The sequence below is a fragment of the Protopterus annectens genome, chromosome 6.part1, assembly GCF_019279795.1.
Source record: "Protopterus annectens isolate FY-2018-M chromosome 6.part1, PAN1.0, whole genome shotgun sequence".
NCBI lineage: Eukaryota > Metazoa > Chordata > Ceratodontiformes > Protopteridae > Protopterus > Protopterus annectens.
In genome coordinates, this window is record NC_056738.1 from 415,997,244 (window position 1) to 416,022,815 (window position 25,572).

The 25,572-nt window shown below is 38.2% G+C and overlaps 1 protein-coding gene across 1 annotated transcript in view; it reads right to left on the reverse strand.

The window, feature by feature from the left end:
* The window catches only part of LOC122805605 (solute carrier family 22 member 6-A-like), a 335,119-nt gene that overhangs the window by 80,111 nt on the left and 229,436 nt on the right, over nucleotides 1–25,572 (reverse strand). Inside the window, exon 7 of the mRNA XM_044075845.1 lies at nucleotides 2,335–2,549. Within this exon, the coding sequence (XP_043931780.1) occupies nucleotides 2,335–2,549 (215 nt within the window). The remainder of the gene's footprint in view (nucleotides 1–2,334; nucleotides 2,550–25,572) is intronic.

The window sequence follows — 25,572 nt, forward strand, 5'->3', positions numbered from 1 at the left end:
GGGCATTCATTATTCACAGATACTACGTACGCCTAGTCATGATACATTGGCCAATAGTGGTGCATTAGTCAATATGCTTATATTCTTTAGTTTTTAAGTTAATTGTTATGGTATACTTCAATGTCACACTCCATTCCTTATATGTAAATAATTTGTGGTATTGCTTTAGACAGTCAGACATCTCTGTACTGTTACTGCTTGCCCTATACACAGAGTCGTAGTCTGTGGCATAATCACTTTTCTGCATGACAGATACACAGATGTTGATGAATGGCTTGATGTGACATTGATCATGAAATTGTATTGACCCTGTATAAATCTTTGGCAAGGCCAGAGCTGGACTACTTTAGATCGGGTGCCCATACAATGATAAAGATTTCAAAAAAACAACAAAATATCTGATGCTTCAGATAGATCCTAGACTTAAAAACTTTAATGTTAAATGCTTTCATTAGTCAATCTATCACACTTCCCCAAAACAATATCTTACTTGCTATACGCACATTAAATACAATTCATGCAAAGTCATATGATCAAGTGCAGCCAATCAGAAAACAAAAGTATAAAAAATGAATACAATTATACAGAATAAATATATACAAAATATCTACAGAGATAAGGAAAAAAGAAACAGTTTAAATCTTCACTGCTTTTGTTCTTGGAAAACATTTTTAAAAAGACAATATTTTTTAAACCTGGTAAACTAATAGTGTTAAGTCTGATTTGTCATTCTTTCATAGGTTGGGACTAGGCTATCGGCCCTAGGGCCTATACAAGCCTAGCCATAACAATTCCCTGGATATTTCTTCCCACAATATTTACTTCCCTGGAGCCCTGAGTAGCAGGGTGAGTGACATGATCCCTGGGATAAATAATCATCCATGTTCAGTCTTGAACCCAGGATCCTATACACCATAGTCACAGCAATTTCCCATTGGACCACCTTAGCTGTACTACTTGTGCTTCTCTCTTCAATGTCTGACAAAGTGCTCCATTCTTTTCCTCTAATAGTCACTAAAATTCCATCAGGGATCAAAAAGGTACATTTCCTAAAAGAATGACAAGTTAAGGAATGTCTTTAAAGAGCATTATCATTTTTTGTTTTATTGTTGATGCCATTATAATGCACATAAACTCCCTGATTCAGGAAACACACAAATATATTTTATTAACTGTGATAACCTACAAACTACTTAAACATATGTATCAACATATGATGAAATAAAAGCAATCCATGCGAGAAAAAAAGTACCAGTGTGTTTCCATGACACCATTACTTCATTATAGCAATAATTATCATATATTTCTAGTTTATGAATTTCTGACCCCCTTTATACACAAAATTGTGTGCTTGGTCAACAAAACAAAAAATGTCAAAATGACTTTTTAAGATGTCCCAGTCTCTCATTAAAACTTTTTCGATGACCCAGGAATCTACACTATAAAATAGTGAATAAACACAAAATTTATTAAAGATGTCTATTTCTAATGGATGAGAATTTTTAACTATTGTTGTGTCATAAACTTTGTGTATAAAATAAGCCTAAACCTGTTAGATCATTCTGTACAGATATCTGTAATGGCATTTGTAATAACTGTAATATCATATTCTCTGTTGAGAAATAATGTGGTTATACAATAAATATATCCAGATAGAAAGATATCAAGCCAGTTGAGAAAGTGCAAAGGTTTCCAGGGTAATAAGGAAGGTGAAGTACAAAATATGTGGTTATGGGCCTAAATCTATTCTTATCTGAAGACAAATAAGAAATGGGGGATAAGACATGGCTGCACAGAACCTTTAGGGTACTATAAAATAGCCTATAGCTCAGGGGAAAAAGCAGAGGAGGAGGCTACCCTACCAGATTATGGGTGCATATGGAGAAAGTGGATAAATGGAACAGGTCAGTTTATTGGGCAGTGGGCTTCAAGATCACAGCATCCTTCAGGAAGACCTGAGAATGAACAATATACTAAGAGAAAAGGCATAGCAGGGGCAGAAGAACACTATTAGCCAAACAAATAGGACAAAGTAAGTCACCTTTTTCTTTTTCTGCTGACAGTAGCCATGTAATGTAATATAATGTAATATAGCAAGCAAATGAGGAAACTAATGACATTGAATATAATATTAAGAGGTGAGTAGATAAATGAAGAACAGAAATAGCAAGAAACACTGAAATCAACCTGCTTCTAGAAAGCAAGAATACATATATAAACTGTACAAAAATGACATGTCAAAAAGAAAGAACTTACTTTGTGTATTTATTATAGCCTTTTTATACAGAAAAAGTTGCATTTTCTTTTTACTGACAAAGAAACAAAAACACTCACCTTGTGGTACAAATATATTTGATAATATCATAAGTCCAGAGAAGATGAGGAAACCAGCAATGGTAGCACGACGACCAATGTAAGTCATAAAAAGGAAAGAGGAAAATTTGGCTGGAAAATCAATAGCTCCAAATATCACCTGGATTAGAAATATACTGACTCCAAAGTTTTGCAGATCCATTGCCAATCCATAATAAGCAAAACTTGCAGAAAACCTGACGGTTGTAATAAAAATAACAAGAATTCTTTACGTATGTTAAAATGCTAATGCGTGGAAAATACAATAAGGTAATAGTGAATGCATTTCCAAATATAATGCACAAAAAGCTGGTAATCATTAGCATGAAGCCATCCCAATGCACTACAATGCATTTTACAGGTTAGCTGTCTTTTAAGATTCATGTTTTTGTACAAGATTATCTCTTGAATATTGTTTATGGCATATACATTAGTCTTATCTGCATTCAAACATTGACCATTTATTTAATACTTTATGTTGTCTATTTAAACAAACTAAAAGGCTCATTTGCAGAGAAATCATTAGAAAATAAATTAAGATAAAAAGGACACAAATCAACAGCAGCAGTCAGGAGGTAGAACAGGAGATGTTTATCTATAGCAGCACTGAAATATACTTTTGTATTAACATTGTGTAAGTCAGAAACAGCACATCACATAGGGATGACAGCATCTAACTATACAAAATAATAAATTAAATAACATGCAAAAACACTGGTTTAGATACAGCATTGCTAAACCACTATAGTGCAGGCGATACTATAGTGTTGGCTGGACAGGTTCTAAAACAGGTTTCATGCTTAAATGATGCATAGATTGTGCTCATTACTAGTACTAATGCAAAGATCCTAAGTACTTTATAAACATGCAGGTAGAATTAAATGATAGAGCCCGAACGATGAAAAGTAACTATTGTAAAAACAATGATTATCCGGTAAGTGAGGTCACCTAAAGGTCAGCTGAGGACAGTGTGCTAATAATTGTCAGAATTCTTTTGCTACTGAATATGTTTTAGAGGGTCATGCCCTTTGTACTGAATTTGGTTATATTTCTCCTAGTCTACAAAGTTGTGTTGCACAAAACAGTTTGCTATATTCTCATAAAGATTTCAAAGAATATTATAGGTGTTTTTCTTAACAAAATGTTCTTTGCTTATAGTTCAAAAAATAATGGAAAACACACACCTTAAATTGTAGTGAAACTATTCTTATTTTATTACTATATTTATATAATGTCATGTAAAATGTCATATTGATATAGAATACATAGTTTTAATATTTTTAGGTCTGGAAATTTAACAAAACTGCATATTATGGTGTTGATTGCATTAACATTCTATATGATTTTGATTGCCTTTGCTTCTCAACCCAGAAAGAATTGATGGCTTTGATTTTATTTTAAATGAAATATTTTGGAAAGGGTCTCACAAGAAATGACCTGTATTTTGCACTTAATCCACAAAATAAGGAGCAGACACCAATCTGATATTAATGAATTATGTTGGTAGGACACCATATGTGCCCTATAATTATTATAATTATCTCAAAAATCACTATTACACAAAAAAGCCAACTTCATATTTTTACAAAAAAATCAACTTTTGCCTTTCTCCTTTTTAGTGATTTTAGAATGTGAAAATTAAATACTTGAATATGCTGCGATCCAAGAACCCATATTTCAGAGAAATGAATGGCTTATATTTTGAAAAGTTTCAGTTATCAGTTACTAAAGGCCATGCTGATCTTAACCTGACCTTATTTAAAAAAATGTTTTTTGAGATAACACATGTTTATACTTAGCCAAGTATTATACATTGCATGTTCTAGTAGCATGGAAAATGTGGAAATGAAAACTTTCAGATTGTTTGTGTCAGTTTGCACTTGTCAAAAGATGTTTTTTTGCTGTAACATTTAAAGACAGAAAATACCATTTTCTGAGAAGTAAATATTATTTTAGTTCTAACATTATATTGATGTAGTAAAGAAATAATTTTGATATTTACAGATTTGTTTTCACCCAGAACATATGCCCTATGTATGTGCTTGCTGTGAAACAAATGGCACAAAACATGAGCATAGTTTCTATGCAGACTTGCTAACAGTCCACAGATATGCATGACTAATGATATTAACTCAGTAGAATATTTCTGGGAAAAGTCTTAGGATAATAGTCAGTTATTTGCTATAGGTTGCATTTTATATTTTACTTGCAAATACATACATATACTTTCAGCTTCATTTTATATATATATATATATATATATATATATATATATATATATATATATATATATATATATATATATATATATATATATATATATATATATTAGCATATTAGTATATTTAAAGTGAAACAAAATGTCAGTTTTGTGGAGGATGGAGGAATATCTACAGTTTAATGGGGAGTTCTCTTCTGGAAGGAAGGTCTTTGTGGCACAGTAGTTGATTCACATATAAAAGTGTAGAATATTATTTTATTTCATTATTTTTTATAGTTACCAAAAAAAGCTAAAATCAAAGTTCACTTCCAAATTAAATAGGAAATATGCATGTGCGTATATGTGTATGTGCATATACATACATATATGGAAGCATTCCACATAGTCGTTCAAAATGTCAGACGTTTGTAATGTTGGCAAAAGTGATTGAATAGTCATATGATCACTTGACCCTGCAAAAACATTTTTTTTGTTGTTGTTCGGAGTTTTAGTCCTTTGGGATCAGTGTTTTGCTGTTCACTATTTTTGTACTTTGATATTTCAAGGGACACCCACAAATATAGATAGATAGATAGATAGATAGATAGATAGATAGATAGATAGATAGATAGATAGATAGATAGATAGGTTTACTATCAAAATGTAGAATGGCACTAACGCGAAACTGGAAAGGTCGAATGTGTGTTTTACAGTATCCATAATGCAAATCCAGAAATGTTCAAAACCACATAATCAAATGGTTGTGTACACTTGCTAATATGGGATTGATGTTCTGATAACAGATCACATTACAGTGGGGATCAGGAAATTTACCCTTTTCCTTACTGTAGTGCGATCTCAGAGTTGGAATATTTAATATGCAGGGGGTGTGGGGGGTGCAGGGGCTTGTCCCCCTGCAAAAACGTTACCGGCAACACAGAATTTCGACACTGGAACTTTTGGTTTTCAAATATTGATTCCATGGTTACCATTTCTGACATTTTGGTAATTCTGTACTACCCAATTTGGAAAATAGATTTGATCAAAAAGTGGAAAATGGTTTGATTTTCCACATTTTGATAGTAAGCCATATATATGTATGTATGTGCGTGTGTGTGAATATATATCTCTTTGTGTGTGTAGATATATATATATATATATATATATATATATATATATATATATATATATATATATATATATATATATATATATGGATCTACTTCAGATTGAAGTTTCAGAACATCGAACATCATATGGTCGAAGACCAGATGATCAAAGATCTGAAACATCGAATATTCTGAATGGAGAGTGCCATACAGTGCAGAATGGGAAATTTAACATTTTCCTCACTGTTGTAAGATCTTGGAGTTGGTATATTTAAGTAGCAGGGGTATGTGGGGTGCAGGGGGGCTTGCCCCCCACAAAAATGTAAAAGAAGACTTCTTTTCTTTTTAAATTTTGTTTTATTTCATGTTCGATGTTTCAGAACTTTGATTATCTGGTCATTGACCATATGATGTTTGATGTTTTGAAACTTTGATGATCTGAAGTAGACCTATATATATATATATATATATATATATATATATATATATATATATATATATGTGTGTGTGTGTGTGTGTGTGTGTGTGTGTGTGTATGTGTATACATACACAGTTTTTGACTTGTAGCTTTGCCACTCATTAAGAAACTCATTTTGTAAACCCACAGTATAAGATATTTCATATGCAACAGAACATGCCTCCAAGCATTCCATTTTTTACCTAGCTTCAGTATACCTATTCTTCATAAAAACAAAACTTTAAAGAGGTTAGCAAAGTGTCAGCATTGCTTTGCTCTCAATTGTTATGATTTATAATGATAGAAGTGAAAAGATAATACTGGCTGTCATCTGGGACTTGAAACCAAGACTTCCTGCACACCATACTATTCATCTGTCACTGCTGCTAGACCCACAAGAGCCTCTGAACCTTATCTTTTAAGCAAGAAAATCTCAAGTACTGGGAGCAAGGTCAAATTACAGACATACACACACACACACACACACACACACACACACACACACACACACACACACACACACACACACACACACACACACACACACACTACTTAGTTACTGTTAGAACTTAGAAAGTAAAAGGATAATATTAGGTCTTAGATACTCAAACTCAAGACCTCAAGCATACTGTGCTGACATCAACTGCTGTTGGACTAGCAGGAGCTTTTTGGTCAATTAAGAGCCTTATCCTTTCAGCCAAGAACACCCCCAGCAAGGCAATGAAGGTCACATTACAAACACACACAAATACAGAGATGGTCCTTTAATTTACTTCTGTGATTTAGGCTTAGTTCATAGGTTCATAGGTTGGTAATATGCCATCGGCCCTAGGGCCTATATAAGCCTAGCCGTAACATGTTTGGAGCATAGACAGTATCCTACCAGCACATATTAGGGTGGAGTCATCATCGTGCTATTAAGGAGTGTTTAAAAAACTTATGAAAAATGTGAGATATTTTCCATGTTTATATTAAAATTTAAAGGATTAACCATGAGAGTCATTAAGGCTCTGATATTGTGTAACGCATGTAGTGTGGCCTGGTTTCATCAAGAACCAGGCTGCATAGTGCTGACGTATTAGGCCGACACTTTGTCATGATGGCATAGAAAACACCTTCGCTATACTTCCTGGAAAGCAGATGAGGCCAAAATTAGTAGCTAGTAGCAAAGTTAGTAAAAGTATTGATATGCAAATAGTACATACACCCCTTTCTCACCTCCATCATATGGCCACACCCCTAACATATATATTTGTTAAATCCCTTTCACCTCTCCCATGTGTTTCTCCTTCTTTGGCATTTGACGAAGTTTCAGGAGAGGGATATGTGTTGCCATCCCAGGAGGGAGGGTGAGTCCCGTGGGCATTCCTATACAATCCCTGGTGGAGGCCAGACATTTTAAGTAGGGGACATAGTTCTAGGAGGGATAAGGCTAGGATCCTTTACCCAGATGCTGCGTTTGTCAGCACATATCCTGCATGACCACCCTCTGGACCCAACCAAGAGGCCACAGGGAGGGAGGAACAGAAGGGGAGGCATATGGGAATTCTCTCCAATGAATGTAGATGGCTAAAACTCCTGGGAAACCTTTAGATTCTGTGACTGGCTCCAACAGCAAATGGATGTAGTCGGGGGAATCGGAAAAAGTTGGTAAACTCAGAGAGGACATATGGCACTGTGCAGCAAGGCAGTAGGATGATGTAAGTAGAGACAAAACTTTGTTTTTGATATCTGTATTTGTTAAATTAAACCTAACCACCTCTAATATGTATCACAAAGTACATCTCTGCATGTTATAAAAAATCTCATCTCCTTTGCTGTTTATCTACATCTCCAGTATCTGCAATTGTCAAAATAAAACCTGTCTTACATCTACCATGTCAGAACATGTCACCAGCAATTTTTTTTTAGTTAAATTAACCACACACCTTAGTCATTTTGCACTTCAGTCCTTCTCACTTTTTGTCTGTAAATTCCCAACCCCCCACACACATATCCTCCAACCTCACAGTTTAGTTATCAGTACTGTTTTTATAAGTATCATTCCCACATCCATCCATCCATTCATCCATCCATCCACAACCCCTTTTTCCCATGTTATCATTCCATAATATTCCACATTTCTAAATTAACCTAACTTCCACCCCTATAGTCCAGTTTAGTGGTAGAGCATATAATTGTTATGCCAAATTGCTTGTTTATGCAATGTGCAGTCTTTGCAAATGAGCCATCAAATGAATCCTTACACATTTTTTATCACTGAAGTATTTCCAGAGCTGCACAAGGTTAAATGAATGCATGAATGCTGCAACAGGTGTCTCTAATCTGGCACTAATCAGTGCTCTGTGCAGTAGGCACAAAGAGTATATGTGACAGCTGTACCGCTGCCATATCTCACTTTCTGTGGCATGGCAGTTCATGTCACTATTCCTGTTCACCCCATCCTGTCTACACAAATCACCTTAGCTTTTACCCACATGTATGGAATTTGAACAGACCATGTACACACAGTTTACACCAGAATTTTTTGATATCCATCTGGCCACTCTTACTCCCCATATGTGCAAATGACCCACATGGCTTATTCACTTGAGGTAATTTGCATGTCTGTACACTGATCCCATCTTTGTACCAGACAAACAACAACAGTAAGGATAGGCTTGGCTTTGTGATATAGGAGTCAGCATGTCTCTAAATCACAAACAAACATTATTATTCTTAATTAATGCACAACCTGTCTTGTGAGATGTGTAATGTATTCATAAAGTTGTGCCTAAGACTTTTTTCAAGTAGCTAACTGATATGGAACAATTAGGAACAGAAATAAGCAAAGTTTAAGTTATGATGGGAAAGGCTGTACAAAAGAGGACAAAAACATGTATAGTGCTTTTAAGAGTTTGCTCTAAGTCTTTAGAGTGATGAGGATAAACCTGAAACAACTAGAAAGAACTAGCCAACAGCTCTACTTATTATTGGACCAGGCAGGATTCAGCAATAGTTCTAAAACACTTCCCAAAGTTTCTGTCTGCTGAGTCAAAATCACTTGTTCCAATAAGCTGCATGCAATGTGATGATGGGCAGTCATGTAAGTAGAGAAATAAGAAAGAAAGAAGTTAGCAGAGAGCCAGGGGTGACAGATGATGCACCGTGTTGACCTCATAGCTGTCAGTGTGCCAAAAGGTAACAAACTAAGTCATCAACAAAGATCCCATATGCATGCAGGCAGCCAGTGTTAGGAGAACCTCAGCATGGTGATCACCCATAAGAGGAAGGTAATAGCTGAATGCAAGCTTGACAGATGATAATGATTTTGGAGCTCATCATGTTTTGCTCCTGTTGCCCCAAATGTCACCTTCTTTTTGTGGGTTATTTCCACACGTTAAGCACATACAGCAGCTGCCAGCATGTATCTGATATCACCACAGATGATTTGTTGAATTCTAGCAATCTCTAGACTCCACAGTCAATGAAATATACATTGCAATGAAAAAAAAAAAATGCAATAAAAAACATTTGAGATTCAATATGTGAAGTAGCTTGTAATTCTGAGATGGAGTGTTGGTGTCAAATTATTTGTTTTAACTTCTTTCACTTAAGACCAATGCTTAAATACATTTATATAAAAGAAAACAAACTATGTTAACATGTTCACAGTTACAAACATTATGCATCACATATGTGCTTTTTTAGAAATATCATCAATCCAACATTATATAAATTGCTCAGTTCTTGGCTTCCCTTAAACCTCAGGCCTTCAAAACATTATTCTGCATGTATTGTTTCCACAACATCCAATTTTATTATCTAGTTTGCTCCTACCTTTTTTTTTAAGATGCCACTTCTTATTCTCTTATCTCTGTTGCAATATTCAATACTTCAAATACAATTGATTTATACCATGATTTCCATTTTCCACTAATTGCTTTTTGGACACCTACCAGAACTAAACTTAACAAGGCCTTACTATGTCTAGGCAGTTCAGATACTTTGTCTCAGCTCAAACAAAATGTTTCTTTAGTTATACCCATTTGCTCTCCCAATATTTCTGACAGAGTACTCTGTAGGGAGTAGTTAAAGTCTGACAACTTATTGGACTCCAAAAACATGTATCTGCAGTTACCTCTTTTTTCCTCATCACACCTCCAACATTTGTCATCTACCAGAAGGAAAACAATTCTTTAGAATCTGCTTAGGAATATAAAAATGTCTATGCAAACACCCAAGCAAAATTCCTAAATCTTCAAGACTTTGTTGCATACTTGGGACCCATATATGTCTTCTAATTGTTTCCTTGTGAGTTGCTTATCCAGTCTCTCTTCCCAAACTTTTCTAACCTCCTCTGATTGATTCCTGTAGTTATTGTGTAATATTTTATATACTCTACTAATTATCTTTTTTTTAACAGCAGCTTTTGTCCTAGATTCAACTACAAACTCCAGTTTCCAAATTACTTGTTGGCCTCCTCCTATTCTATTACCTTTCCCACTCCAGTTATTTTCTCACAATACCTTGGTTCCTTTGCCAGTTTCTCCAATAAATTCAAGCCCCTCTTGCCTATTGTCTGTATCCCTAACTGCAATCATCTCTATGGGCAGAACTTCCTTTTTCCATTCTCATGTCGGCTTACTTCTTAGAATACTTTCTGCTTCTTTATGAATATAATATAATAGTCTGTATGACTGTTGTTATTCTCCTTCAGGATCTGTATCCAAAATCCCACTCTCTCCTTATTTCTTGAATTTTCCACCGCTTCATCAGCATCATTATTCTCCTTAAGGATCTGTATCAAAATTTCCACTCCCTCTTTATTTTTTGCATTTTCCACCACTTCATCAGCATCCCTTTCTACTTTAAAATTATAGCTTTCTGCTTGTATTATGTATAGGAGCCTTAACTGTGTAGCTCTAAAATATCCATTCAAATCATACAATACTAAACCACCTTTTTCTATTGGAAGAATCAATTTATCCCACTTAATCCTTGCTCTCTTCCCCTCCCAGATTCAATCCTTCAACTCTTCATTAATTACTGTCCACAACTTCTGTTCCAGTTGACAAAAGGATTTCTGACCTGTATATAAAATTATATAAAACTAAAGGGACTAAAATATTTTCACTGCTTGTCTCAGAATGTTCCACAACACTGAGATGTTCTTTTCTGGTTTTATAAGGTACAATATAATATCATCTGAAAATAAACTCAACTTTTCTTTATTACTGTACGTATTACATCCCTGAATTTCTGAATCCCCTATTTTCCTTCCTGTGGCTATCAATATAATGCATTTTAATTTTTGGCCCTGATCCCCCCTATATCCCCCATATGTCCTCCTAATTAACCTTATTATGGCATCAGAGAATGCAACTACTTCCATTGTCCTATTCATAAAATCCCAACTTACTAGAATGCTTTCTCTGCATCAGGACCCACCAACAACAGTGGCATTTTCTTACATTCTGCTTCCCTCTGAATCATTATTGCTCTATCAATGTTGTCAAATGTTTGCCTCCCCTCCACAAAACCACACTGATCCGTATCTATCAATTTTGGCAACACCTTTCTTCTAGCTATTATAGACATAAACACTTTATAATCATGGTTTGAAATTGAAATGGACCTAGGTGAAGCTAGGTCTGATGGCTCTTTACCATCTTTAGGTACCACTACCACTGCAACTTCTTTCCAGGATGTTGATGCTTCCTCTCATTTTAAAATACTGTTAAACTAAACCTTCCAGATGTTAATCATTTGTTAAACTACACCTTCCAGATGTTAATCATTTTCTTCCCTACTAGCTTCCAAACTTCTACAGGAATACAATCTATTCCTGGAGACTTCCTGCAGACTGATTGCGTGTCACCATTTTTATCTCATCTCCACCTATCTTAACTATTAAGTTTTGAACCTCATCTACCTCTAACCTTGGCATACTTAAGTCTTTTGTAAATATTTCCACGTGTACTTTTCTTCATTTCCACATTCATCTGCTTTATTAACAATTTTCATAAAATTTCTGAAATATCTCTAATACATCTACAGGATCTCAAGTTATTTTTCTTGTTATACTGTTTCTACTTTATGCTGTCAAAGTCATTGTGCTAAGAGATTTTGTGCTCTAGAGTTATCTAAAAAAGTTACTTAACAGCATTCTTTCTAAACTCATGCATATTATACAGATACTACCTTATTTATTTGTATTTGTGTTATTATTATTATTATTATTATTATTATTATTATTATTATTATTATTATGCTTTTTATTGAAATTGGCTTTGTGGCTCTGTTCCTCTGTGGTTCTATCACACTCTTGCAAGACAGTGGAAAAAATGCCAAGCTTCTTTCTGTGAGGGACATATCCACAAAGACGTGACAGAACCACAGAGGGACAGAGCGAAAATGCGGGATGCACTGTACTATGAGCAGTATTAAACTACACACACACACACACACACACACACACACACACACACACACACACACACACACACACACATGCACACAAAACCTTTGTTGTATTTTAATCATGTCACTTTCATGAGCAAAGGCATAAAAATCTGTTGAACGTAACAATGTGAACTGGCCACATTTGTGTAATGATACTGCCCAAGAAAAGCTTATCCATTATTGGACATATACTCAATAATGGGCTGAATTAGTGCTGAGTATAGAGGGGTTATAACTTCCTTTGCTCTCAAGGCAATGCCTTTACTAATCAAGTGTGCTACATAGAAACCTTCTTACTACAGTAGACACATGGTGGTCAAAGTTAAGGTCACAATCAACTTATGTATTGTTGTTGATTTGATAATGTGAAGGGATACTGTTTGTAGTAAAGGTAATGAAGATGCATTTCTTTGCATTCAGTTTGAGACCATTACTAAGACACCAGTCATCAGTCTGCATAAGACCCACCTGGAGTATACTGACATCATTAGAGGATTCAGTAATTGCATACAGTTTGCAGTTGTCCGCAAACTTGGTCAGGCACAACCCCTTAGTTTTGATCTGAACTTCTGAGAAGTATATAATAAACAGTAGGGGGCTCAGCACTAACGCCTGTGGCACCCTGCTGGTGACAGGTCTGCTGGTTGATGTGGAGTCACCCACTTTGATAGTGCATGTCTGGTTTGTGAGCTAGCTGCCAACCACTCTTACAGCAAACAGGGTCTACTTTCAGTTTGCTAAGTCTATCAGTAATGCCTGAGTGTGGGATTGTGTTAAAAGCCTTTGCCAAGTCGAGGTATGCTGTGTGCACAGATGTGCCCTTGTCAATGGCCCTGGTCAGATTTCCAAAGAAATCCACCAGATTTAACAGGCAGGATCTGTGCTTGATGAAGCCAAATTGGGTTGGATCCAGTGTTTGGAGTTTGGCTATGTCATTATTTATGAGGTCCACAATGATACATTCCATGGCCTTACAGATGAGGCTGGTAAGACTCTGTCTGTAATTACCTGGGTCTGTTACTAGGCCACCTTTGTGGAAGGGAGTAAACTGTTGCTGTTCTCCACTCGTCAGGAAAAAAGCCTGTGGTTAGGCTATGATTGAAAAGGGTACTTAATGGTGATGCTAGTTCATGTATTAGCCTGTTTAGAAGAAAGCCTGGGATAATGTCTGGTCCAGCAGAGGCTGTGTTTTTTTGCCTTGGACAAGGCTTTAATGATCTGCTCTTCAGCTATGTAGGGTGGGGGGTGGGGGTTTGGGGCAAGGTTTGTGATTCATTTGGAGGGGATAAGGGAGTGAAATTTTCACCAAACTTATCCACTAGCAGGTTTGCTATCTCTGTGAGGTCAGTGTATGTGATACCGTTAGTCACTAGTTCTGCAATTGGTTGGGTCCTACTTTTTAGGCCACGTACGTTGCTGTAAAAGGCATTATGGTTATCCTTGACTGTGCTTGCTAACTTCTTCTCACAGAAGCTCTTAGAGGATTTTTATTATATTTGATTCTTATTTGCCTGTTGAGGCTGAGGAGAGTGTTTTCCATTGCTGAGGCCTTGCCTTTATTTTCTTGGACAGCAACTTTTTGTGTTTATTGTAAAGGTTGTTGATGCTGGATGTCCACCATGGCAGCTTCTTTTTATTTGGGGTTCTGACTTTCATTCTTTCTGGTACAGCTGAGTCTATACATTTATGCAAGTCTTTGTACAGGGCTTTAGTTTAAGCTTCAGTGTAGTTACCACTTCCAGCTGGGGGTGGGGCTTGGAATGCATTTATACCTTCACCTAGGAGAGTATAGTTTGCCTTGGTGAAGTTTTTAGTCTGGTTTCAGCCTTTATGAGTTCTGGTGTTAGTACCAGCTCAAAGGTGACTGGTTTGTGGTCAGATTTAACTAATGAGGGTCTGACAGTTGTGGCAGTGCATCTGTTTGCCATGTTAGTGAGGACCAGATATAGTATGTTTGTTCCTCTTGCTGGGGTATGAACAATTTGTTCTAGGGTATTTGAATTAACAAAGTCAAGGAACTTATGCAATAGTAAGTTAGGGCTAGCATAGGTTTCTCAGTTCATGGTGGGATAATTGAATTCCCCCATAACCAGAGTTTGTTTGTGTCTTTCGGCTTTTTCCCGGTTAGGGGTCGCCACAGCGGAACTCTGGTCCGCTAATGATTGGCAGTAGAGTTTTACATGCTGGCTTGCTGGGCCTAACGCACAACCTTCCATGAAGGAATGCCCGTTCATGCATGTCGCCACACAGAAGACACTCTAACTGAGGATCGAACGGGCAATGTCTAACTGTGAGGTGACAACGCTACTGCAGCACCACCAAGGGAATATTTGGTTTAACTCCAGTTTGGTCAATTAGGCTTTTTGTATGTCATGACCAATGGAGAGGGATCTATCACTGGCTATGACTTGAATGAGGGTCTTACCCACTGTAAGCTAAACTTGGAGTAACTCCACAGAGTTGTCCAGTTTAACTTGACAGGAAGTGAATTTATCTCTAATATAGATAGAAACACCACCTCCTTTGGTTCTCACATGCTTGTTTTGCAGTCTGAGGGTGTGGAAGGAATTGTAGCAAGGTGGGGATACTCTCTGTGGCCTTGAACCAGGTTTCTGTGACTGCTCAGACATCTACATCTTCCAGTGATAGAAGTGCTTCCAGGGTGTGCAGTTTTTAGTTTAATCTCCTAGCATTTAGCTGCCTGACCCCTTATTTTGTTATGACTGGAAAATGTCATGTTGGTAAGTTTGTTTTCAAGACCTTGCCTAAAAAAGGCACTGTGATGGAGGCAAGACCTTTTGCCAGCAGCCAACAGCCTAGAGGTACCAGGTGCAAGCAGTCTATGGCAAAGCAGCGAGATTTGTTGACCATGGCTTCCCAGGCTGACAAGAACTGGATCCCCTTTGAATGACACCAAAAACTAAGCCAGTTATTGAAATCAATCATTTTGTGTTTATACTTTGGTATCATTCTAGGTGGCGGTAGTGCAGATCAATGTATATATTGTACTTAGTCAGCCACTGTACTTAGAGAGCATGTGCATATAAATTACTGAGCACGTGTGAGATCAGTACCATTTTGTATAGCCAGTCAGTGTGAGTGCAAGCTTAAATATAGATACCCGTGTGAGTATGTTAGAAGTAATGAGTCAGTCAGTAAGCATATGAAGCTTGAAGTTTATGTACCAGTTACAGCTTCTGATGTGTTTATGTACAATAAAAGACTTGAACCCATTCTGTGCCTAAGTGTCTCATTTGAATACACGACACATGCAACATGGTGTCAGAATGGGATCCAAAGTCGAAGCAGCTTGTAAACCATGAGGTACACAGTTGTAAGTGGAGCAATACACAGGAGCGAACTTACAAACAGGTCAGTGGTTATCTGAAGGTACTTAAATTTGTTTTAAATGATTTTCAGTTGCCAAACATGTGGCATAGCATTCAAAGTGTTTGAAATAATTACTGAGTTATTCAAAATGTCCAAAATAGTAACATATTGATTAAAGTGTTTGAAATAATCTCCAAAGTGTTTAAATGTATGAAAAGGCTAAAATGTCTGAATTTTTTTTGGAATGTATGACTTTCCCACAGTAACTAAGACTTTCCGAAGTGTCCAAAGTGTCTGGGGTGTTTGAGGTATTTGCACTGTTAGAATAAAACATTTTCAGAGAGATTGCTGTACACTTGAGCAAAATTACACATACCAGGTCTATACTTACACTTAAAAGAAAGTTGTTGTTATGGCAGAGGGATTTTTCAGACCTAAACTGCTTCTTCTTCTTCTTTCAGCTGCTCCCATCAGAGGACGCCACAGCAGATCAACTGTTTCCATTTCTTCCTGTCCTCTGCATCTTGCTCTGTCACACCAACCACTTGCATGTCCTCTTTCACCACATCCATAAACCTTATCTTAGGCCTTCCTCTTTTCCTGTTACCTGGCAGCTTCATCCTTAGCATATTTTTCCCAATATACTCTGCATCCCTCCTCAGCACATGTCCAAACCAACGTAATCTTGCCTCTCTGGCTTTGTCTCCAAACCTTCCAACCTGGGCTGACCCTCTAATATACTTATTCCTAATCCTGTCCATCCTCGTCACACCCAGTGCAAATCTTAACATCTTCATCTCTGCCACGTCAAGCTCTGACTCCTGCCTTTTTGTCAATGCCACTGTCTCCAACCCATATAACATAGCTGGTCTCACTACCCTCTTATATACCTTCCCTTTTCACTCTTACTGGTACTTGTCTGTCACAAATCACTCATGACACTCTTCTCCACCCACTCCATCCTGCCTGTACTCTCTTCTTCACCTCTCTTCCAAACTCACCATTACTCTGACCTGTTGATCCCAAGTATTTAAACTCATCCACCTTTGCCACCTCTACTCCCTGCATCCTCACCATTCCTCTATCCTCCCTCTCATTTACACACATATATTCTATCTTAGTCCTGCTGACCTTCATTCCTCTTCTCTCTAGAGCATATCTCCACCTCTCCAGGGTCTCCTCCACCTGTTCCCTACTCTCACTACAGATCACAATGTCATCTGCAAACATCATAGTCCACAGGGACTCCTGTCTGATCTCATCTGTCAACCTGCCCATCACCATTACAAATAAGAAAGGGCTCAGAGCTGAACCTTGATGTAATCCTACCTCCAACTTAAACGCATTTGTCACTCCCACCACAGACCTCACCGCTGTCACACTACCTTCGTACATATCCTGTACCACTCTTATATACTTCTCTGACACTCCCAACTTCCTCATACAATACCACTCTAGGCACCCTGTCATATACTTTCTCTAAATCCACAAAGACACAATGCAACTCCTTCTGACATTCTCTGTACTTCTCCATCAACACTCTCAAAGCAAACATTACATCTAAACTGCTGGTGTTTGATAATAATATTGCAGAAAATTGGTGAATGTTTGAGCAAGAATATGATATTTTCACACAGGCCGCATTTTCTGATAAAGATACACATACAAGAGCATTATACTTCTAAATTTAGTGGGTTCGGTGGCTACTGAGCAAAAACGCCCTTTTGTGTATGCACCTGTTGTGTATGCAGAGGATAGGGGAGAACCTCCATATTGTGACACAGGCTGAAATGTGGGAAGACCCTGAGTGCTTAAAATGTAAATTTAGAGAGATGTGCAACCTCAAACAAATATTACAATGGAAAGGCACAAATGTTACACAATAAATCAAAAGCCTGGTGAAAATATTTCCGCATATATCACCAACTTAAGAAATGAAGCAAAAACATGTAGATTTGGTGATCTGTGAGATGAGTTGATAAAAGACCGTCTTGTATGTGGTATTAATAGTGATGCAGTGAGAAAGATTTTGCTTCGAGATAGTGAATTAACATTAAGCAAAGCCATATAGATTTGTCAAATACATGAGCTTACAGACAAGCATACAAATCTGCTTATGAATGACAAAAGCATGTCTGCAGTATCTGCTAGTGAAAATGTTGATAGTGTACAGCAGCAGAAAGTTAAGATGAAAAAGAAATATAAACCGAAGAGTATGGCTCCCAACCTCATAGTTAACTGTCACAATTGTGGAGGTAGTCAGTCATGAACCTAAATGGGAAAAGTGTTGAGCTTTTGGTCAGAAATGTCACAAATATAAAAAGTGGAATAATTTCAAAGTGTTGCAGACATATTAAAAGAGAGTATCCAAAGAAGCAAGTAAGTCAAATAGACACTGTAGCACACTCCAAGGGCCGTGAGCAAACTTTCTATGTTGATGGTGTCTCTGTGATCGGTGATACAGTCAATACAGTAGACTGTCAGTTGCCAGCAAAGAGCAAAATATTTTGCACTGTACAAATTAATGGGAAACCTGTAGAGCTTAAAGTAGACACTGGAACTAGGTGCAATGTTATGTCAGCACAAATGTTTGCTAAAGCAAAAGTTGGTGAGTAACTTGATTTAGCAAAGCGTGCAAAACTAATTGCTTATGGTGGTGAAGAGATTCAAACTCTTGGCACAGTAATTCTTTCATGCCATTCTGCTGGAAACAGCTATGACATGGAGTTTTACATAGTCAAAAACCACATGCAGTCACTGTTAGGCCTCAAGGACAGTCTGAGAATGGGACTGATTTCATTTAATAAAGAGGTTCACCATATAAGTATGAATAACAATGATAGTTTTACACAGACTTTTTTTAATGAATATGCTGATATTTTCAAAGACGAGCTTGGTAAGCTTCCAGTCACATATTCCATGAAGTGAAACTATAGAGTAAGTCCAGTTGTTAGACCAGCACAGAAGATTTTTGTAGCAATGCAGAGTATAGTAAAAGCAGAACTAGACAAAATGGTGAATTTAGGTGTCCTTACTCCGGTAGAACAACCGACTAAATGGGTATCCTCCATGGTTATAATTCATAAGAAAAGTTCAGATGATATTTGAATATGCATTGATCCATGAGACTTAAAGAAAGAATAAAGAAAAATACAGTATCACCAACACGGCACTAAACATAAAAACGTTAATGGCTCAAAGAAACAAAACAAAATATAAGCGCTTTCAGACAACTTTTGTGTCCTTCTTCAGATTGAAAGCCACCATGCTACTATTAACTATTTATATAAAAGATCAGCCAATCAGATGTAAGATTTAAGACGACACCCTCTCAACGCCAGTTTCAGTGGGATACAGATGTTCAAACCAGTTGGTGTGTTGACTTGTAGATCACCAATACACTTCATTTTTGCCTGCTCAGTAAGTAAAGCTAAATCTCCTCCCCTCTGATTTTCTTTAAAAATTTGTAAAACCATGAAAGTAAATGAGTGAGATGTATTAGTTGTAATATGTTTAAATAAAGGATTCTTCATGCCTTTGAGATGTATGACATTCATATGCTTTGAAATCCTTTCTTTAAGTCACCGATTCATTTTGCTAACGTAGAAGGAATCACATAGTTGGCAGCAAGCAATGTAAACAACATTTTTGCTTTTGCATTCGCCATATGCTTTTACGCAATATAATTTCCCTGTTCTTGGATGTATGAAACATTGTTTTTTGAGGATAAACTTACAGCAACTGCAGGGTCTACATGGATACGTACCTAATCTGTTGGATACAGTTAGTTGTTGTTAGGTTGAAGATGGCATAATATCTGTTTGATATTTCTAATAGCTCTAAAAGAAAAAGATGGTTTATCACCCACAATATGTTTCATGGATTCATCGCTCATCAGGATTTTCCAACTGTTTTGTATGACTTCACATACTAGACCAATGTCAGTAGAATATGTTAAGATAAATCTAGTCTTCCTTCTCTTTTCAGTATTATTCACACCATACTTCATTATCGTTGCAGATCTTGCCGAATAGAAAGGCTTCCCAGTCGTAGAACATAAAGTTTTCGTCTCTTGAAGGCATTTATTTATCTCGTTCTCATTATCGCCTCTCTGCCTGAGGTTATGAGCTAAATATTTAATTAGCTGCTAGAAAATCGTCTTCGCTGGTATGTAACCATGACTTCCTTAGCAATTGTCCTTTCATTATAGTCTTATAAATGTGACCAGGATGCATGCTCCGTCAATCTAATATATTGTTCTTTTTATATTCCTTCCGGTAAACAGTGGTTCAAATGCCCTCAACAGGATCCAAGTATAAAAGCACATCCAAAAACTAATACTTTCTTTAGAATAATGCATTGTAAATGTCTCTGTGATCAATGAAACAGTAGACTATCAGTTGCCAGCAAAGAACAAAATATTTTGTACTGTACAAATTGATGAGAAACCTGTAGAGCTTAAAGTAGACACTGGATCTAGGTACAATGTTATGTCAGCACAAATGTTTGCTAAAGTAAAAGCAGGTAAGAAACTTGATTCAGCAAAGTGTGAAAAACTAATTGTGTATGGTGGTGAAGAGATTCAGACTGATGGCACAGTAGACCTTTCATGCTATTCTGCTGGAGACATCCATGATTGCAGTTTTATGTAGTCAAAAGCCACGTGCAGTCACTATTAGGCCTCAAAGACAGGATGAGAATGGGACTGATTTCATTTAATAAAGAGGTTCGCCGTGTAAGTATGAATAACATTGATAGTTTTACGCTGAGTATTTTGAGAGAATATGCTGATAGTTTCAAAAATGAGCTTGGTAAACGTTCGGTCACATATTCCATGAAGTTAAACTATGAAATAAGTTCAGTTGTTAGACCAGCACAGAAGATTCCTGTAACAATGCAGAGCAAAATAAAAGCAGAACTAGACAAAATGGTGAACTTAGGTTCATAGGTTCATAGGTTGATACTAGGCTATCTGCCCTAGGGCATTTATAAGCCTAGCCAGAGTATGTTTGGCTTTTGCTACCCTTTTAGATTAGTTGACTGTGCCTCTGTATAGTAGGTCACAGAAGGTAGCCCTTTTAAGGTTTGTTTACTGTACCTCTGTCAAGCAGCGACACAGAAGAAATCCCAAGGGTAAACTTACGATCTCCCATCCATTCATCAAGATTTCTCTTGAAGAGGGTCAGTGAGGGGCTCTGCCTGACATGGATTGGGATTTTGTTCCAGAGTGAGGGGAGCCTCTGGGATATGAATCTGTCCCTCCAGCATGTCTTATTTATTTCTGTGCTGAGGTTCAGGTCCCTGGAGCATGTAGCTCTAAGGGATTTAGATTTCCTGAGGTGAAGCATGTCCATTAATTCTGGGTTGGACATGGCTTTATACATCAGACACAGATCGCCTCTGAGTAGGCGGTACGCAACTGAGTAGAGCTGGAGTTTCTTTAGCCGAACTGCATAGGGCATCTGTTTGAGCCCCTTGATCCTCTTGGTGAGATACTTTTGGGGTCTTTCCAGTTGCTGAAGGTGTCGTGTAAGGTACATCCCAAACGAGGAATTGTACTCAATTATGGGCCTGATAAGTGATGAGTAGAGGGGCACAATGACCTCTCTTGATCTAGATGTGAACCCTTTCATGATAAGGTGGGCTATATAGAAGGTCTTTCTAACCACTTTGGCAACGTGATTGTCAAAGGAGAGATTGCTATCTACTTGGGTCCCCAAGTGTCTAATTACTTCTTCCGTACTTAATGGATTACCACCTATGTGGTAATTTGTGGGCACTTTGTTTTTTCCAAAGGGGATGACTATGCACTTTTTGGCATTTAGCTTTAGGCCATGGCTCTGGCACCAGTTATTTGTCTCTGTGAGACCCTTTTGTAGGATGCTTGTGTCAGTCAGAGAGTCGATTATAACACCCAGTTTGCAGTCATCTGTGAACTTGGTCAGCCATAGTCCACCCGTGTTAGCCTATACCTCAGTGAAAAATATACCAAACAAGAGAGGTCCCAGGACTGAGCTTTGTGGGACACCACTTGTAACTGGTTTATAGTCTGACATGGCACCTGCTATTCTGACCATGTGGGTTCTATCCCTGAGCCAGTTTGCAACCCATCTTGTGACATAGGGGTTGATATTTAAGCTGGTGAGCTTATTTATGATGCCCAAGTGGGGTTTTGTGTCAAAGGCCCTTGCGAGGTCCAGGTAGGCTGTGTGGACTACCTTCCCTTCATCTATGGCTTTGGTAACTGTTTCAAAGAAGTCAACCAGGTTCAAGAGGCAAGATCTGCCCTTAACGAAGCCGAACTGGGTAGGATCCAGTGTCTGGAGGTTCCCAATGTCTTTGTATATGATTTCCATGATGTTACGTTCCATTGCTTCGCAAACCAGGTTAGTCAGGCTTATAGGGCGATAGTTTCCAGGGTCTGTTGTGGCACCACCTTTGTGGAGTGGGACCACTGTTGCTGTACGCCATTCCTTGGGAACATATCCTGCAGTAAGGCTGAGATTGAACAGTGACTTTATATGAGGGTTTAGTTCTTCTTGGAGCTCGTGTAAGACGCAGCCCAGGACACCGTCTGGTCCCATTGATGCTGTGTTTTTTGCTTTGGAGAGGGCAGCTCTCACCTGTGCATCTGTGATCTCAGGAAGGCTACACTCTGTTGGGATAGACATTTGCTCTTTTGGGGGGGGGAGAAGTTTGCACTGAACCTTTCTGTCAGGATGTTGGCAATGTCTGTGGGTTCAGTGAATTTTTTGTCATTTTGCACTAACTCAGAGCATATCTGGGAGTTGCCTCCCAGGTTTCTGACATAACTAAAGAAAGCCTTGTGATTATCTTTAGTATCTTGTGCAATTTTTCTTTCAAAGCTGGCCTTAGAAGATTTTATGAGGGATCGTAATTTTTTGCTAGTACTGATCAGTGACGCCTTCCCTTTTTGGGATTTTGCTCTGTCAAGTAGTAGCTTTCTCCTTTTGTTGTACAGCTTATTTATGGCCGGGGTCCACCAGACAGGTCTCCTGCCTTTGGAGGAGTGAGTCTTGGTTTTATTTGGGATAGCATGCTCCACGCATTCCTGTAGGTGTCCATAGAATGCTTTTGTAAAGGATTTTGCATTTTGGGCCATATTGTCTACTGGCCCGGGGGCTTTGAAGGATTCCACCTCAGTTTTGAGAAGTGTGAAGTTTGCTTCTGAGAAGTTCTTCACCATGGATTCCTTGGCTAGGGGTGGGGACGGAATATGGATATCCAGTGAGATTTGTTTATGGTCTGATCTTACCAATGAGGGGTATACCTCTGGTGTGGAACATAGAGACCCCATGTTGGTGATGACCAGATCCAGTATATTTTCCCATCTTGTGGGAGTGGTGACCAGTTGTTCCATAGCATTTGAGTTTATAAATTCTAGGAACCGTTGGGCGAGGGTGTTTGGGCTTGAGTAGTTTTCCCAATCGATGTTTGGGTAGTTGAAGTCACCCAATATAATAGTGTTTGGAGAGACCTTCATATTCTCCAGTGTTCTCAGGAAAGCCGAGTGAGGTTCCTGTGTTTGGGAGGGTGGTCTGTAGCAGGTTACAAACTGTTTTGCCCACTGTTAGTTGCACATGGATGGTCTCCAAAGCTTCGTGCAGTGCCACTAGCCTGGAGGTGTGGGTATCTTTGATAAATATGGATACTCCCCCTCCTTTTGTGGTTAGGTCTGAGTTTTGGGGCCGGAAAGCATGGTATGAAGTATAGCCTGGTAGTGCTGGGGTGCTCTCGGGAGCCTTGAACCAGGTTTCTGTTACTGCACAGATATCAATATTCTCCATACTGCGGAGAGTCTCGAGTGAGTGCATCTTGAGGTTTAGACTTCTGGCATTGAGCAGCATTACCCTTAGTTTTTTTTTCTTTGTGTTGTCTATGGGGGTGGGTTTGTCTTTTAAGCCTTGCCTAAAAAAGGCACTATGGGGGAGGCAAGAGCCTTAGCCAGTATTCAAAAACCCAGGAGTGACAGGTGCAAGCTGTCCCTAGTGAAGCAACGTGGCTTGTCGAGCATGTCATCCCAGGCTGACAGACACTGGATCCCTTTTGAATGACACTAATACTTTAGCCAATTGTTAAAATTGATCATTTTGTCTTTATACTGTGGCATCATTCTTGGTGAAGGTAGGATGCTACTCAAGGTCAGGGTCATACCGGCCTGGGCTACATGATCAAAGAGCTCCTGTATGTCTTTTTTCATGTAGTCCAGGGAGGTACGTCTCAGGTCATTCACACCAGCATGGACAATGACGGAGTCATACTTGTACTTGCTTTGGAGTGACCCGAGTGCTTGTGTTATGTGGCGGATCATGGTACCCAACAGGCAGCTTACAGTGACCTTCTCCTTGTTCAGCCTGGTGAGTGGGACATCAGTGTGTCTGACAATAAAGTCACCTATTACAAGTGTAATAGTGTGTTGTTTAGCTTTAAGGGCTGTGACTGTGTGGCACACTGACTTTGTGAGCTATGTGCTACGTGGATATTGTTTCGTGGTAGGTGTTGCTTGGATGTCTGCTTTGGAGGTCTCTGCTGCTTAGGCAGATTTTTATTTAGAGCCTCCGAGTATGTTTTTGTGTGTTTATGTGTTTGGTTTGCTGATGCGATAGGTCTATGTGAGACTGGATGTGTGGTGTGTGTGGTTACCTTCTCCTCCTGACAGGCTGTGCCAGTACTGGGTTAAGAGAGCTTAGCCTCCAGTTTGGCTATATAGTTGCATCTCTCACATATATTTGAGCTTGTTGGGAGGAGGAGAGGGTGGTCTGTATACATAAGGCAGTTGTAACATTGCCTCAAGATTCCCAGATTCACCAGCTGGACTGGAGAGTAAACTCGAAACTGACCTTTGGACATGCCTGAATAATAGAGGGAACTACTTATTGACTGATCAGAAAGAACCAATAGGGAGCAAGTGCTTTGAAGGAGTATAAGAGGATGTAGTGCTTTAATTTGTGTTTACCTATGAGATTACTTATACGAGCAAGTGCAGGGCTTTAGAATGAGAATAGAGTGCTTAATTTGAGATTTAGAGCAGTTCTAAGGGAAAAAGTTAAGAGTCGACTTTGTGGAGCTGGGAATAGTTTAAGCTTGTTTAAGCAGCGCTGCCCGACGCTGCTCTGTGTGCAAGATCGTGCTAAAAGAGGGTTGCAGGATTTTAAGAGATAGAGATCAAGGAGTTTAGAATTGACCCAAAATGGCCAATAAAACTACAGCTTCTAGGCAGTAACCACTCCTACAGGGACAGGCAGGCTGTTCAGTGATAACCACTGCCACTGGTGAACACAGTGACTTCCCTTTAGTCCAAGCAAGCACTGGCCTCCAAGAAACTTACAAACAGTTCAGAACAGCAAATCTGTAACTGAACTTTCTTAAATGTCAGAAAGTGGGAAAAAAGCAAGATTGTTTTGCTTTGTTTTTTTTCTTTTTTGTTTTAGTTTAAAGGTAGCAGAGATACACAAGTAGCAAAATAATCACAACAGTGCAATAAATGACCCCACACTTGAGGGCTGGGCCAAAGTCAGGTAAAATGCAGTTTTAAGAGAAAAAAATGATTTTAAATTAAGTGCAACACAGGAAATGCAGTAAACAGGCTCTAGATGTGTTCTAAATACTGTTTCTAATACAGATATAAACTTTAGCAAGCTGGAAAATGCCGAAAGGTA